The 14,253-nt window shown below is 41.0% G+C and overlaps 2 protein-coding genes across 4 annotated transcripts; one reads left to right on the top strand and one right to left on the bottom strand.

Moving 5' to 3' along the window:
* Positions 1–2,571: 2,571 nt before the first annotated feature.
* Positions 2,572–11,557, bottom strand: ctns (cystinosin, lysosomal cystine transporter). Of its 3 annotated transcripts, none has more exons than XM_076141545.1 (12): positions 11,485–11,557; positions 10,192–10,254; positions 9,661–9,742; positions 8,998–9,088; positions 8,662–8,765; positions 6,113–6,178; positions 5,835–5,960; positions 5,292–5,391; positions 4,730–4,849; positions 4,382–4,552; positions 3,963–4,080; positions 2,572–2,990 (listed from the first exon to the last, which is right to left on the bottom strand). In XM_076141545.1, the coding sequence occupies exons 2-12, from the start codon at positions 10,250–10,252 to the stop codon at positions 2,845–2,847; spliced, it is 1,185 nt and encodes a 394-aa protein (XP_075997660.1). In that variant the 5' UTR covers positions 10,253–10,254; positions 11,485–11,557; the 3' UTR covers positions 2,572–2,844. The 3 variants fall into 3 exon arrangements, with proteins under 3 accessions (XP_075997660.1, XP_075997659.1, XP_075997661.1); XM_076141544.1 differs by lacking the exon at positions 11,485–11,557 and adding an exon at positions 11,247–11,457; XM_076141546.1 differs by lacking the exons at positions 6,113–6,178; positions 11,485–11,557 and adding an exon at positions 11,247–11,455.
* A 31-nt stretch (positions 11,558–11,588) lies between these two features.
* Positions 11,589–13,984, top strand: mrpl55 (mitochondrial ribosomal protein L55). The gene is made up of 3 exons (XM_076141547.1): positions 11,589–11,724; positions 12,303–12,507; positions 13,703–13,984. Exons 1-3 carry the CDS (start codon positions 11,681–11,683, stop codon positions 13,847–13,849), a joined length of 396 nt encoding a protein of 131 aa, XP_075997662.1. The 5' UTR covers positions 11,589–11,680; the 3' UTR covers positions 13,850–13,984.
* Positions 13,985–14,253: the final 269 nt, after the last annotated feature.

Genomic DNA, 14,253 nt, shown 5'->3' with positions numbered 1-14,253 from the left:
TGTGAAGAAGTGGATCACGACACTGCAGGACCCCAAAACGTACACATGTCACAACACCATCAGTACATGTCAATAATTGGGGGCAATAACAATAATAAGGGGAATTAACTTTATATATATATTAGAAGGTGCAAATATACAGAATAAACTGCATGTGATAGTAATGGTGCATTGAGACTGTTGGCGTGAAGGTGCAGAGGACAGTAATGGGACATGCATAACTAATTGGACCCCAGTTGATCTAAATTAAGTGTCTTAATGGTAACCAGCGTCCTGAGCCGCAAGTGTGACGGTGCCCTGCCAGCACCTCCTGCTCTGACAGCGGCAACAGTCGGCCTAATGGAAGCAACCAGCAGCTTGTTAGTCCAGTTGATCCACATTATTACCACAGTCAGTACAGGAAGACGATGTGAAGCTGGTATGTAATCACTGCACAGTGACCCCAGTGGGACTTTTTTCTTGCTTTATTTGACGAGGACACGTTGGTCACATTTCTGTAGTTGGCCAAAGAGGCTAATTATCTTTTTTTCACCTGGGCCGCCAGCTAGTCAAAGAGACGTGCGTACAAGCATTCCAATTAAAATCGTTGAGGAAGAAATCTGTACGTAGTATGTAGATAAATACATATATATGTTTGTTCTTTTATTTTTTTTATTTATTTTTATCATTTGTTGAACTTTCTCTCAGTTATCTGTCAGCAGAGTGTGAGTAGTTTCTAGTATTCCTCTCAGACCTCACATAATGGCTGTGTTTCCCTCTTACTCTGTGCGTTTTTCTATCACCGAGCCCGTCTGGGTATTGCTTCGTGCCGAGGCTTATCTCGTATTCCGAGTGTGTGTGTTTGTGTGTGTGGTTTTGTGTTTGTGTGCGAGTACCTGTGAGAGAATTGGAAATTGAGCCTTGTAATAAGCGCTGTGCTTCTTCCCAGATAGGTTTGATGAAACAGCAGTTTCGCCAAAGATAAACAAAACTGATGGGACTAGAAATGCGTGTCAGATGTCGGTATGCACTTGATGATTGTGATCCTAATTTGATGTTATGATGAAGACAAAGCTGATGAAGGCTTTTAAAGACTTAAAAGGACAAAAGCAAAGCGCGGAATTACAATAAAATTACTAGAAGTAGTGGTACATTTTCTGTCAGTTATTATCTGTCAGTTAAACAAATGCTGTTTGCTTGCTTGTCAACCATGTTCAGGGACTATAGATCATAACTGTGAACAATATATATATATGTACATATATGTATGTATATACAGTATATGTAAACACTACAGCATTGCACACAAACAAGGATGAGAACACATCAGAATCCAGCAGATAAACAGGGAACACAGACAGACAGTACCTGGCTGCACTATACACCAACATGGAAACCTTCAAGTGTTCTCTGTACCTGCCTTTCCAAACTGGAACAATAACCACAAGGAATTTTAGACGCTATCAGGTGGAGACGTAAAACAATGTTGTATGTGGAGCCCAGTTTCCTTTATTTCGTCATTTTCTTACTGTGACACATGAAATATTCCTGCAGGTCGTATGATGTTGCTTATGCTCTTTTTCCTCTCTCTCAGCAGTCCATGTTTTGCCGTGGGCCTGATCTTTGCAGACACCCATTCTTCAAGAGAGTAGCAGTTCTAAATGTTTTGTTTGATTTTTGTCCCAAAGCTCTAGTCTGAAGCTCTTATAAGTACAAATAGATCTGAAACGGTCCTTCAACCAGAACCGCACTTTACACTCTTACTGTAAATGTTTAAATTGTGTATTCAGTAATGACTGAATAATGATCATCATTAATTGAGGTAGATTGTGTTTCTCCACTCGTGTGATCACATGACATTTGATGAGTGATTGTTGGTAGTGCTGGGAGTTCCAACTGCACCATTAGCTCCACTATGACACATGAAATTCCTTAGAGCTCTCTTGTTCTTTCTTATTTTTCATCGGTTTCTCACTGGTCCTAACAACAGACAAACAAACCAATAAGTGGACTGGGTGGAAACGAAGAGGCGACACTTCCTGTGTCCTGTGATGCTCCTGGGCATCACAGGACGGAGGAAGGAGGAGCCTGAATGTTCTTCCAGATGGCTGAATGAATTTGAATATTTGAGGAGGAATTGCAACTTTGACACATCCTGGTTTCTGGCTGGGTTGCCCAGGTGACGGCATCTTGGTTTGAGAGATCCAAAGCACTTTATGACCCCAGAAAGCATCACTGACATGCTCTGACATCCATCAGTGGCTGGTTTGTTAAACATCGTGCTCATGTAGAGGACAGAAGACCTGGAAATGGGCCAACCAACCGCTGCCTGAGGCCCTTTCTGTTGGTTACCTTTAATGAAAGAAGGAGGTCGTCTCTGTAGCAAATGCAGTTTCTTCCTGGACTCATGTCATGACTGATCTCAACTAGAGGACTTGAGTTCTAAATTCTAAACATCTGATTACAAATAAGATGAAAGAAGAAAACTACTCTCATCTGTCTGTCTACTAATATCAGTAAACCAGGATAATGAGGTCGGGGTGTGTGTAGTCTTTAATAATGTTGAGCAAATAATGCAGCAATAACACGAGGTACATCAAAACAGATTTATTAACTTTCATGGATAAAGCCCAAGTATGAAACCATTTATTTTGGACAGAGCAGTGTGATCATTTAACACTTCTGCTCTTATCAAACAGTGAGACCAACAGTTTGTATTCCACCAGCATGTGTGATCTGACACACAGAATGTCCCTCTGAACGCAGGAAACAAGGCTTCAAAGAGTGTATGGAATTATGTATTTCCCAGTCATTATAGTTTTCCCTTTTAAGACACAAAGTGCTGTGAATGTGCATTGGTGTGTGTCAGTGCTGGTGCTCTGTGACAGGTTCATACTGGATAGCTCCTCTGTACAGACAGTAGTGCTGAATCATGAAGATGATGTCGAACACCACAGAGAACAAACCCAAGCCAAACTTGGTAGGATTCCCAAAAATCAGCTTCCACTCATCTGCAGACAGTCAGACACATTTACAGTTTGAGTAAAATGCAAATAAAAGAACAAAGCAGCGATTTGAAAATGATCTTTACTATCCTTTCTAATTGAAAACAAGCACAATTCTGATCAACTAAATTGTTTGTGTCAATATATACCAATTCTAAATGTGATGCCCACAACACGTTACAACAATGTTAAGACGGGGGCAATGGAATGAATGTTTAATCCCTAGGTCACAGAAATCTCTTTGCCTAAAGGTCAAGGGTCACTGCATGCCTGTGATCCTCCAGCCCTCAGACGTCACCGCACGGGCTCGGGAATACTTTGGGAAAACTGCCAGTGAACACAGTTTGTCACTGCATCTACATGTGAACAAGTGAAGACTGATATACACACAGAACATCCAGACCCGCAACCAAGCTCTGTGCCCAAGCAGGAAATGGCTCCATGTCTTATAATCAAGACAGAATGGAAGAAAATCTGCTGTAATCTAAAAAATATGGCAAACTTCACTTTCAAAATGGCAAAAGTTTGTGTCCTTTGTTCCAAAACAATTGCCAAGTGTTGTTAAAAGGAAAGGTGATGTAACATGGTGGTAAACATGCTACCGTCCCAACAGCATCACATTTACAATGAGTCTATACTTACAAAAAACTATAAAGTAGATCAGTTACAACATGAATGATCTATATACAAATATAGGTCAAAGAGAATTTTCAAATCACTGCTTTGTTTTTAGCATTTTAGCATGCAATGCATTTGGAATCGGGGGTTTGTGCATCTGTAATTTCCCTCGGGATAATAAACTTTTATCTTATCTTATCTTATCACATACAGTTTTGATTGATCCATTTCTTAAAGTCATACTCCAGCAACACTGACATTTGTTTGTGTTTGTTCTGAAGTCTCAGCATTCTGGACATATTTGGCTTTCATCTATCACACCAGCAGGCGTGCGTCTGTGTTTGTGTGGGTTCCTCTTACCATTGTTGTAGGACTGTAAGATCATTTGCAGAATACTGAGGGTTCCACCAGTGAAGTCCAATAAGACATTACCAATACTCCAGCCATCAGTACTGCGCCTGCTGTAGTTCATGTAGGCCTAACACACACACACACACACACACACACACAGCCTGTTATGTTAAAGGACATTCATGGCCACAGAATGACTCAACACTCGCACTACATTGCATTTAGAATAATAATAAAAAATTATACATGTTAATACATATAACAGCATAAATGAGATCCAAGACTTGGAGACGCTTCCTGATGCGCTGAATTAAACCTATCAAATCACAAGTTTGTGCTCTTCCTGAGTATATTTACTAACAGACTGCCAACGCAATACAAAAGTCTACAAAATATTTGGAATCGTTCATTAGAAGTGGATTACCTACCTGTGGAATGTATTTGATCAGAGTGATGGCTAATTTAATGTAGGAGAAACAATAGAGGAAATTCAACCAGGTGATCACACTGGCCACAGCTAGGAAAAGGCTAACCAGGGCAAACGTCCAGCCAATCAGCAACAAGCCCAAAGCCACCCAGGACACCTTTTGCCCCGCCCTCTGGATGAAGGATGAGAGAAACAGTGTTATTGTGTTTGTGGTAGAGACTTCAAGGATCCAAAGTGTCTTCACTCAGCACAATCCACTCATGACTCCACATTTCTCTTCACTTTGCTTACAAGTCTTTCCATAGTTGCTGTACACAGTGAGTGAAGGCTTACAGCGCCTCATACAAACCTCATACACAGCAGCTTGACAAACGTAAATCAAACACATCAGAACGGCATGGAGACTAAAGAAGACATCATTAGCTCTGACAGGGTTAATGCCTGTAGGGTTGATCCTGAGAAACTCCTCCTGCAGAGAAAACCCACACACACACACACACACACACACACACACACGCACACGCACACGCACGCACACACACACACACACACACACTCTTTTAGCTTGCAAAAATTCACAAACAAACTTAGCTCTAACAATACTCGTGTGTAAATTGCAATATTAGCAAATGTGCCATTTGGTAAATAGTTCAATCTGAGTGTATTCTGGATCTATTTGGTGGGATAGCACGGTGTGTTCAAACATAGCAGCCTGTGTAAAATAATGTTCTATAATCACTCTTGACATTTATTTTACCAAGTGGAAAAAAAGAGGATTCCAGATGTCACCAGCAAAAATATCTATAAACATCATAAGGTACTTATATTTTTCTTCCGGGGCTGTGAAGGACATCCATATCTTTGATGTATTATTACATTGAATGTGTGCGACTGTAACAGGATCACGTTACCTGGATACAATGCACCCAGAACAGCCCTATGTTGAAGAGGCTGTAGGCGATGAAGCCGGTTATGTTGAGAGCCAAGAAGTCAAAGTTCAGACCTACAACACTGAATAAACACAGTGATCAACTGGGACTCTTTACCCCAAAAAATCATCTTTACGGCTTGTTGTGTAAAATTAACAGTGACAACTACAACATTTACCACCACCCCTGCAAGCACAACCATCTGTGTCAAACATGGAACCACCAAACACACAAATAATGCAGACTTTGCTGCGCTGGTTTAGTCATCAATGTTACATTTACATTTGTATTCCACAGAAATAAGCTGACAAAAGTAAAAATACTCATTCGTGCCACTAAAGCGTTTGCACCAGTATAGACTCAATTCAAATAAAAATGCAATTTAAAAAAGTTACGTTAAGTGTTTCCATTCCTTGACCCAAATGCAACAGACCTGACAGTTGCTCATCATTCTATGAGGTCAAATCAGGCTTCCAGGTGAGTCAAAACCTCCAGGATGGAGGAAACAAGAGGGTAGGAAGTTACCTTTTCCTTCTCCAGTTGTCAAAGGCTTGTGGATAGAAGGAGATCGACCAGGCAACAAAATACATCCATCCAATCACTTCATTGATTATTTGTAGGGTGTTGCTATGGACAACCGTGAAGCGGGTCCTGGTGGTCAGACGAGACAGCGAGAAATTATTTATTGTCATGCATTACAAGCAATGTACCAAATGCTCTGAGTCCATGCATTTATCCTTATTCTCAACCACATTTACACGTTACTTTAACATGAATGCAATCTGACGCTGAATGTATGTCACCTAGTACAGCCCCTTTCTGCTGCACAGAGGTGCCGGGGTGGAGAGGTCTGCATCACTGCAGGACTCCTGCAATGAGGTATGGTGGGGAACACATTTCCCAATGATGAATGTGGAGGATACATCAAAAAACTTGGAGAGGAAGCAGATCAAAAGCTAAAACTGAAGTCACAGCCTCATAGAAATGAATTTGGAAGTAGATTGTTGGCTTGATTGGATTGTTCTATCACAGGATGTTGCTGCTACATAGCCCAGCTCAGGCTTCAGACTTCCAACAACCACAGACTGCCATAGTCTCAGTCATAGAGATTGTGGGACTCTCACCATTGATGTTTTTTCCATCTTTGTTTAGGTTGGAATTGAAACATATGTACATTTGTTGATAATTGATTCATATTCTATAGGTTCTTACCCATTGCCCGATGGGTCTAGACCAGTGGTTCTTAACCTGGGTTCGTTTGAACATTGCAAAACTTGTCAAAAACCTATGAATTTGATTAAGGGAAAGACTGTTGACGGCTTGCGATGGGTTTGTATGAGCAAGCCGTGCAACAAAAAGGAGGTTTCTGTAAGAAAGGGACGTTTTTTTCAAGGTTCTTCACACCGTTTAGACACCTTGCTTTTGTTTACTTTTCTATGGGCTCGTAATGCCCCTTGAAAAATGCTGGCCGTTGAGATGAATGTAAAACCCAAGTACACTTACTGACTGGTCACAGTTTCTTCGGGACCTCCTTGTTCAAAACAATGGATGATCAGGTAACTAAAATTGGAGGTCCCAGCAAAAAAGTGGAGATTGATGAGACGGTGATAGCCAGAAGGAAATACAACAGAGGGAGAGTTGTTTCAACATAGTGGGCCTTCGGCCGAATATGCCGTGAAAACAAAACGTTTTTTATTAAAATTGTAAAGAACAGAACAGAGTCATATCCAGCATGGGTGAGACAGCCGTTCACGTTTAGTGTTGCGACAGCAGATATCAATGATGAATACCTCGACGAAATCATTGAACTTCAGCAGAGCCAGCTTCAACAGCAACTCTTCAGAACAACAACGCTCTCAACGTTTTGGTGTCACCAAATCGTACCATACCCCCTTATTGCTGAGAAAGCCCTTGAGATACTCACTGAGTGTGCTAAAACATATCTTTGCGAGCAATCCTTTTCGAGGATGCTAGACATGAAAACTAAGAAAAGGAACAGACTTTGTTGTGAAAATGATATGAGAGTGGCACTGGCCAAGGAGAAGCCGCGCATTTCTGAACTTGTATCTAAAAAGGCAACAGCAAAAGTCTCATTGATTTGCAGTAAATATTCCTTGAGTTATGTTTTTGTGTGAAATGCATGTTTTGTTGGTTTTGTTCTTTGAACACAGTGATTTTGTGTGCAACTGATGCATGGTTCATTTTGTGCACTAATAAAATACAGTATATACCTATGTTTTGAAGAAACATAGGTATATATACCCATAGAATCATATTTTATTTTTCTAATTACGAAGGGTTCGGTGAATGCACTGATGAAGCTTGCAGGGTTCAGTCCCTCCAATAAGGTTAAGAACCACTGGTCTAGACTAAACCTATTGACGCAAAGTTATAGAGCCTTGTCTCTATACAATTTGGGTCTGAAACATTAGCTGTTTTCGTAAAATGTGTTATTAGGGTCAAAGTGATTAACATAGACAGAAGGAGGGACACACTTCAGACCAGAGATGCTACAGATCATTCTCAATAAATCATGCTCACCTTCAATTACAATGACTGAGCCTCATCGATCAAAGTTTAAATTCAAAGTCACATGCGGTCATACGTTGTTTTACTGTTGTTAGAAATGCTTATACTGGTAGTTCTCCAACTGTGCCTCATACAACATGAAGGGGTCAAGGTGCATGATATTTACAATTTGATGTACAGTCTAAGAACCAAACATGTAGGAGTGTAAAGGGCAGGGGGAGAGCGTGAGAGAGAGAGCGTGAGAGAGAGAGCGTGAGAGAGAGAGCGTGAGAGCGAGAGAGACAGACAGAGAGTTGATCAATATTTGCCTAGGATTGGTCCAAAATGTTATATTTCTGGAGGCACAATAAGACATGAACAGATGAAGTCAGTGCTGTTGTGTTGTGCTGATGTTACATCAGGGCTGTGTGCAAAATACTAAATTGAAGTAAAGTGGAAATTGAAAATGGCGAATGATAAATACCACTCAAATATACTTCACATTTGCGTGTTGAGAAATAAAAAAAATCTAAAAAATATGTCTTGAATGCATTGGGTCTGGAAAATCGCACATATGTTGAGGAAAAAGGGGTGTGACCTCATACTAAAAGCAAGAAAACATCTTTCAGCTGCCAAGCGTCACGTGACCTACAGTCACCTGGAGGGGGACATGAGACCACAAGGAGAGAGACACAGAGCCACATGAAGGACCAGAGTGGATGGTTGTGATCTAAACCATCCCAACAGTATTCTGATGCATACTAAGCCTTGGAAAACATGTTCTGTCATTTAAATGAATGAAGACTATAACAAATCAGGATTTGCAGTCTGTCCCTCTACCCACCTGTCAATCTCTGTGCTGTTGCTGAGCAGGCAAGTGGTGACCTGGCCGACATCATGTGCTGCCACCTCAAACTTTACAGAGGTTGCATCTGCAGGAAACAGCACCTTATAAGCAACAGACACAACAAGATTTAACAAGAGGCGAAGTGACGTCCTGTATCAATACATAAAGAAGAACATTACACTTAACACCACTCACAGACTTGTGATGGTGAAACATTTAGAGGTCAGAAAATCCTTTGCTTGAAGAGACTAAGAGTGATTTGGTAAAGTGTGTCTAAGTAGCATTTCTAATATAGCAGTGTGACAAACTGCATTGCGTCTTTAGTCTTTGTACCTGCTGAGGCAGCGTGACGATAGATGAGTAGTTGCTCTTGGAGCTGTAAGTCACATTCAACTGGATTTGGACTGAATGCGTCAGAGGGTGGCTGGACAGAGAAAAAAATCCATTCAGAACAGCAGAGTCAGCCATGCTTCTAAAGGGTATCAATAACACTATTTCTGAAGTAAGCAAATAAGTTTGGCTATTTTGTTCCACCTCGAACCGAAGACATGAAAAAAAAAACTCCAAAAGTGTCCTTCCAGTGAACTGGTACTTTTGCAGAAAGATGAGAGTACCAAACCGTACGAAAAACCACTATTTCACTGTAACAGCCTCTTACACAAGAGAGACAAATGGGTAAAGAAGCTGACGGACAGGTCACTCACCCAGCCAGAGACCAACATCCCATCCAGAGGACCTAACTTTACTTGTCCTGGATAAGTAATTGAACTCAACACAGCCACAGACTACCACACACAACTACGCATGGTGGTCACAATAAAAACTCTTGATTATGGGCATTACATTATGAGCTGTTCTAATGGGGGATTTGGTGCCTCAGCAGTTTCATCAACAAACCCAACATAATGAAGTTGGAAATACATGTGCACGTCATTACAGATGAATGCAGCAAAAACATTAGTGAAGTCATTGTGAAGACTTTGCTTCTCTTGCTACCTGGCAGTAATGCTGATGTTGGCTTTAGAATTTTGTTCCATGGAGAAGACTTCAGGAGCAGAAAAATGCACTGTGGACTGTGCTGTGGAAAGAAAATAAAGAGTGATTCTCTTTGATGTCATAAAGTCAACACCTTCATTTAACCTTCAAGAAAAGATACAAAGGATTCCTAACAAGCCTGGTGATTTCAACAATTCATGTTATAACATTTACAAGTCTATTCATTTCCCTGAATTCTGAATAAATGGTTTGCTGTTTACTACTCTTTATGACAGGGTGGCAGACTGAACTTGTCACGTAATGGCAAATAATTCATATTCCATGTCTTTCAGATATTAAAGCATAATAAAGAGCTTTTTAACATTTTCTAGGTAGAGCCATTTAAAATATGTTCAAAGTTCCAATTTATGTTAACTTTATAGTATTAAGGCATCAATGTAAAAAATAAACAAAACATGCATCATTGTGTCATCTGCATCATAAAACCATGGAATCCCTAAGACATGTGTGTGAGAAAGCATGGCCACTCACCAGAGACATGACTCAGCATCCACACTACCAGTGTCTGGATGAGGAGCAACCTGTCTGCCATCGCTGCAGAGCCAAGGAAGGAAATGACATTGAGTCACTTTCAAAACACAGCAATCCTTTTGTAAATATTACACTGGAACAGCAGCTTCTGTGGAACCAAGGTCCACAGACAACTAAACAGACTGAACAAGCCTAAAGCTTCAGATTCTGTAAGAAAGGTCACAAAGCGTACGTTCAACAAAAAGGTGATCCACACATGCTTTGGAACAACAACAAACCACATTTGTGTGACACTCCAATACATTCAAACATACATCTAAAAGGGATGTGGGGGTTGTGAATAACTGGTACACGACTCAGCAGATCCATCGCCTCCACACCACAAAGAAGAAGTGTCCGGCTAGAGATTTAGGGAACCTCTTTCAGACACATAAGTGCAGTTCGTTGAGCAGCTGCTTAGCTTGGATAGAATCATCTGCATATACTTCAACCACATCTCTAAATCTAAATCTCCACATCTCTCCTCTACTGTTGCTGTAGACCTGACCTCCGTGTTCACGTGTACTGGGCTACCTACATTTAATGATGACATGATGACATACTCCTGAGCAGAGAGAGATGTGTCACAAGCTCATGTCTACACCGCAGGTCAAATTTTCGGCCTATATACACAATTATTTTGATCAATTGTTAACATATAATTTTAAAAGTGACCAATATTTGATTTGTGTACTCACACCACAACTCAATTCCTGCTTGAATCGTACAACAGTAAGAGTTGAAGTAACTGTAGGTAAAACTGGGTTTATAACCAGAATGATCTTCTTCTGTCTTTAAACAGACATGTGACACATCTACTGCTAGTCTTGTTGTTGCGACCTTTGGCCCCCTTATATTCAGCATCCATACTCTACACAGCATTATGAAACCAGTGCTCTCCCATGACATATGGTAATATAAGTAGACATCCATCATCCATCAGCTTCATGACGAATCACACTGAGCAAAAAATATGTATGTTACATTAGAGTAAAAGTGTAATATTTCAGACTCACGCCAGTTTATTTCCGCATATGAATGAAATATGTCCATAATGCACAACTACAGGTGATGGTAAGGCACGTATCTATAGCAACAGTATGTCGGCATGCTGAGCAAACCCACAGCCTGGAAACTATCCGACTGCTGAAAAGTTACTTTATGTCCACTACTTTAATATTCGCTCGCACATCTACTCGACGGCACAAAAGTGTGGAGTAGCTTTAGATGGCTCGATAAATGGATTATATTTACCGTAGTTCCGCCGATTTCAAACGCTTCCTCGTCTACACATCACATGACACACAGTCAGCAGCGGAACCAAGATCTACTTTATATAGTTCCAGTCGGACATTTGATCTGGGAACTCCACATTGTGACCTACCGGATAAGCACTTCCTGCCATGAACATTTTAGTAGTTTAGGTTTGTCTGTCGTCCTAACAACTAGTATGGCTTTGATTAGATGTCGCGCACTAAAGGAATTGTCATCACGGTAAGACCTGCCGAAGAATGTTACTGAAGAAGATGCAGAAAGATAGCATTTTGCTCATTTAACGCTTGTCTCTTCTCGCTCTAATTGTAATATATCACAGCAAAGAAGGTCTTTATTGGGTCAAATCACATGCGAACACGTTAATCTGAAATTACTCGTGAAGGTTTTCAATCATATTTCGACTCATCGACGTCACGTTAGCTAATGTGACCACAAGCCGCAGAGATCTAGCGGATTGACTCATTGATTTCCATCTGTTGTTAGGCAATTTATCATGATAACACGTTGGCAGACAGCTGCTATGTCACTAAATGAGAATAAGGGCCGAATTTATAATTAATCTGTTGAGGGGCGCTTCAATATTGCTCATGAATTGCCCAAGAAAGCTGTCATTCGTTGAAGCCCTTGGCTGGTGAATAGGTATTTATTTTCACCATTAATGCCCCTTGGAGACTTGGATGTCCCTGGTCTCCTAGGAAGCGTTAGTCTGGCCTTTACTACGTAACTGTATCTCACCTATTCTCTTGTCTCTTTGTGGACATGGTTGTGTGTGTGTGTGTGTGTGTGCGTGCATGCAGGTGTGCATTTCTAGTGCGGACATCCACACTCCAGCTTGTCCAGGCTTCACCGCTCCACACACACACACCTCAGCTGAATTCCAACAGGGCGTCAGTGGTCCGTTGTGGACGTCAGAAATATGAGCGACTCTACCCTGTTCTGCTGGTCCGGCCTGATGGATCCATGATCAACATCAAATACAAAGAACCTCGACGGATCCTGATGGTCAGTGTGTGCCCTAATTCATTCTGTCTCGATGTCAGTGCAAAACTGTATTCTTGTTGTGCATGAAGTGTTCAGAAGATCTTTTTTCATTTGACTCTTGTGTTGATTTACACTCAGATTTGCCACTGATCAAGGTAGAATTTCAATTACAGTCACAATTCTACTATTGTCTACACATACAGGGCAGCAGTGAGACGTGCGGCCAAATCTTTAGCATGTTAACGTACCTCAGAATAGATTCTTTGTAAGAGCTATCTGATGTCGAGCTCTTCTTTCCTTGCGTGGCAAATGCTCAGTGGAGCATCTTGTTAGGACCCTCTTCTTCACTATCCTTCTAGGCTCGCTGTACACAGAGCATCCCTGCTTCTGATCTACGCACATCAGTGGATAAGATTTTTTATTAAATAGTTAAAATGAGAAATAGGGTTTGGAATTCCCAGAGACAATAGAGATGTGTGGTTGCTACATTAGGACATTTTCATAATTTCACAATATTTTTCTCAAAACAAGTTCATCTTGCTTAGAAATGTTAATTGAAGAGACACAGTGTCTACAAACTTTTAGTTCTGTATTACAACATCTTCATCTTAACATTTGACGTCGGCAGCCTGCAACCTAAACCTTATATCTCTGTATCTTACTTTACTCTTTAACCACATTTTACAGCCCTTGTATAGTTTCGCGAGGAAGTAGGACTTATCAGGTGGGGAGGCAGTGGCTCAGTGGGTAGAGCTTCTGCTTGGGAACCGGAGGGTTGCCGGTTCGAGCCCCTGCCGAGGTGCCCCTGAGCAAGGCACCAAACCCTCAATTGCTCCCCCCTCTGCGAAGGGTGGTAACTGTAATGTAAGTCGCTTTGGATAAAAGCGTCTGCCAAATGATTGTAATATAATATATAATATATCAGGTGAACACTGTTTGATGTTATTTTATCACAAACAGTATCAAGAGATATATCTATCCAAAAACATTGTATAGAAATCAACAAAACAAATATGTACAACATTTAATATAAGAAAAAAACATGACGCACACAAAAAAAAACACTGTACAAGCCTTTGGCCAAGTTTCTGTCCTGTAAAGTGTTCATGGATCACGCCCCCCGTCCCAGTCCCCTTTTCTGTTCTTTGACATGCTCCCTTGCACTAGATGTTGTATCCATGGATATGCTTTACTTACAAACCTGTGTGTCTGTTAGATGCCTGTGGATCTGTCCAATCTGTCTGAGGAGGAACGTCGAGCACGACAGAAGAAGAGAGAAGTTAAGACGCCAAGGCAGGCGTCAGTCCAGTATGAAGATGACTTCAAGGCTGACAAGTACAGTCAATTCTGGAAGAAAAAATAACTTCAGAACAATGGAGACAAGTAAAGGACAATCAAAGTGGCCATCCTGTTCCAGTCACGTCATCGCTGGATGAGAGTGAAGTTGGCTCAACCACATTCTTCAAATAATAAAAAAGGATTTGTGCTGGAAAAAACATCATTTGTGCTGCCTCCATTTTCAAGATATTGGCAATTGTAACAAAGGTCATCCTGAGGTCAAGCAGGTACTTGTGCTGATAAAATTCTAAATTGTGCTGCTTCCACATATGATCTATGTTTGTATCATATGTGTGTATGAATATATATGATAGTGAATTTATTGGGGAAAGGATGCTAAGGTGGGAACTGCCAGGCAGGAGGCCTAGAGGAAGACCAAAGAGGAGATATATGGATGTAGTGAAGGAGGATATGAGGTTAGTTGGTGTA

Source organism: Genypterus blacodes, unplaced genomic scaffold, assembly GCF_046128005.1.
Source record: "Genypterus blacodes isolate CSIRO-AG114 ecotype Tasmania unplaced genomic scaffold, CSIRO-AGI_Gbla_v1 ptg000019l_1, whole genome shotgun sequence".
Taxonomy (NCBI): Eukaryota; Metazoa; Chordata; class Actinopteri; order Ophidiiformes; family Ophidiidae; genus Genypterus; species Genypterus blacodes.
The sequence above is the reverse complement of the archived record's forward strand: the minus strand, read 5'-3'. Positions and strand labels throughout refer to the sequence as shown.

Excerpts from the sequence above, each read along its gene's own strand:
- mrpl55 (XM_076141547.1), top strand. The coding sequence starts at position 11,681 with ATGGCTTTGATTAGATGTCGCGCACTAAAGGAATTGTCATCACG. Across the intron at positions 11,725-12,302 it reads CTAAAGGAATTGTCATCACG|GTGTGCATTTCTAGTGCGGA; the intron begins GTAAGACCTGCC and ends GCGTGCATGCAG. Across the intron at positions 12,508-13,702 it reads AACCTCGACGGATCCTGATG|ATGCCTGTGGATCTGTCCAA; the intron begins GTCAGTGTGTGC and ends TGTGTCTGTTAG.
- ctns (XM_076141544.1), bottom strand. The coding sequence starts at position 11,283 with ATGGACATATTTCATTCATATGCGGAAATAAACTGGC. Across the intron at positions 10,255-11,246 it reads ATATGCGGAAATAAACTGGC|CGATGGCAGACAGGTTGCTC; the intron begins GTGAGTCTGAAA and ends TTGGCTCTGCAG. Across the intron at positions 2,991-3,962 it reads CTTACAGTCCTACAACAATG|ATGAGTGGAAGCTGATTTTT; the intron begins GTAAGAGGAACC and ends GACTGTCTGCAG.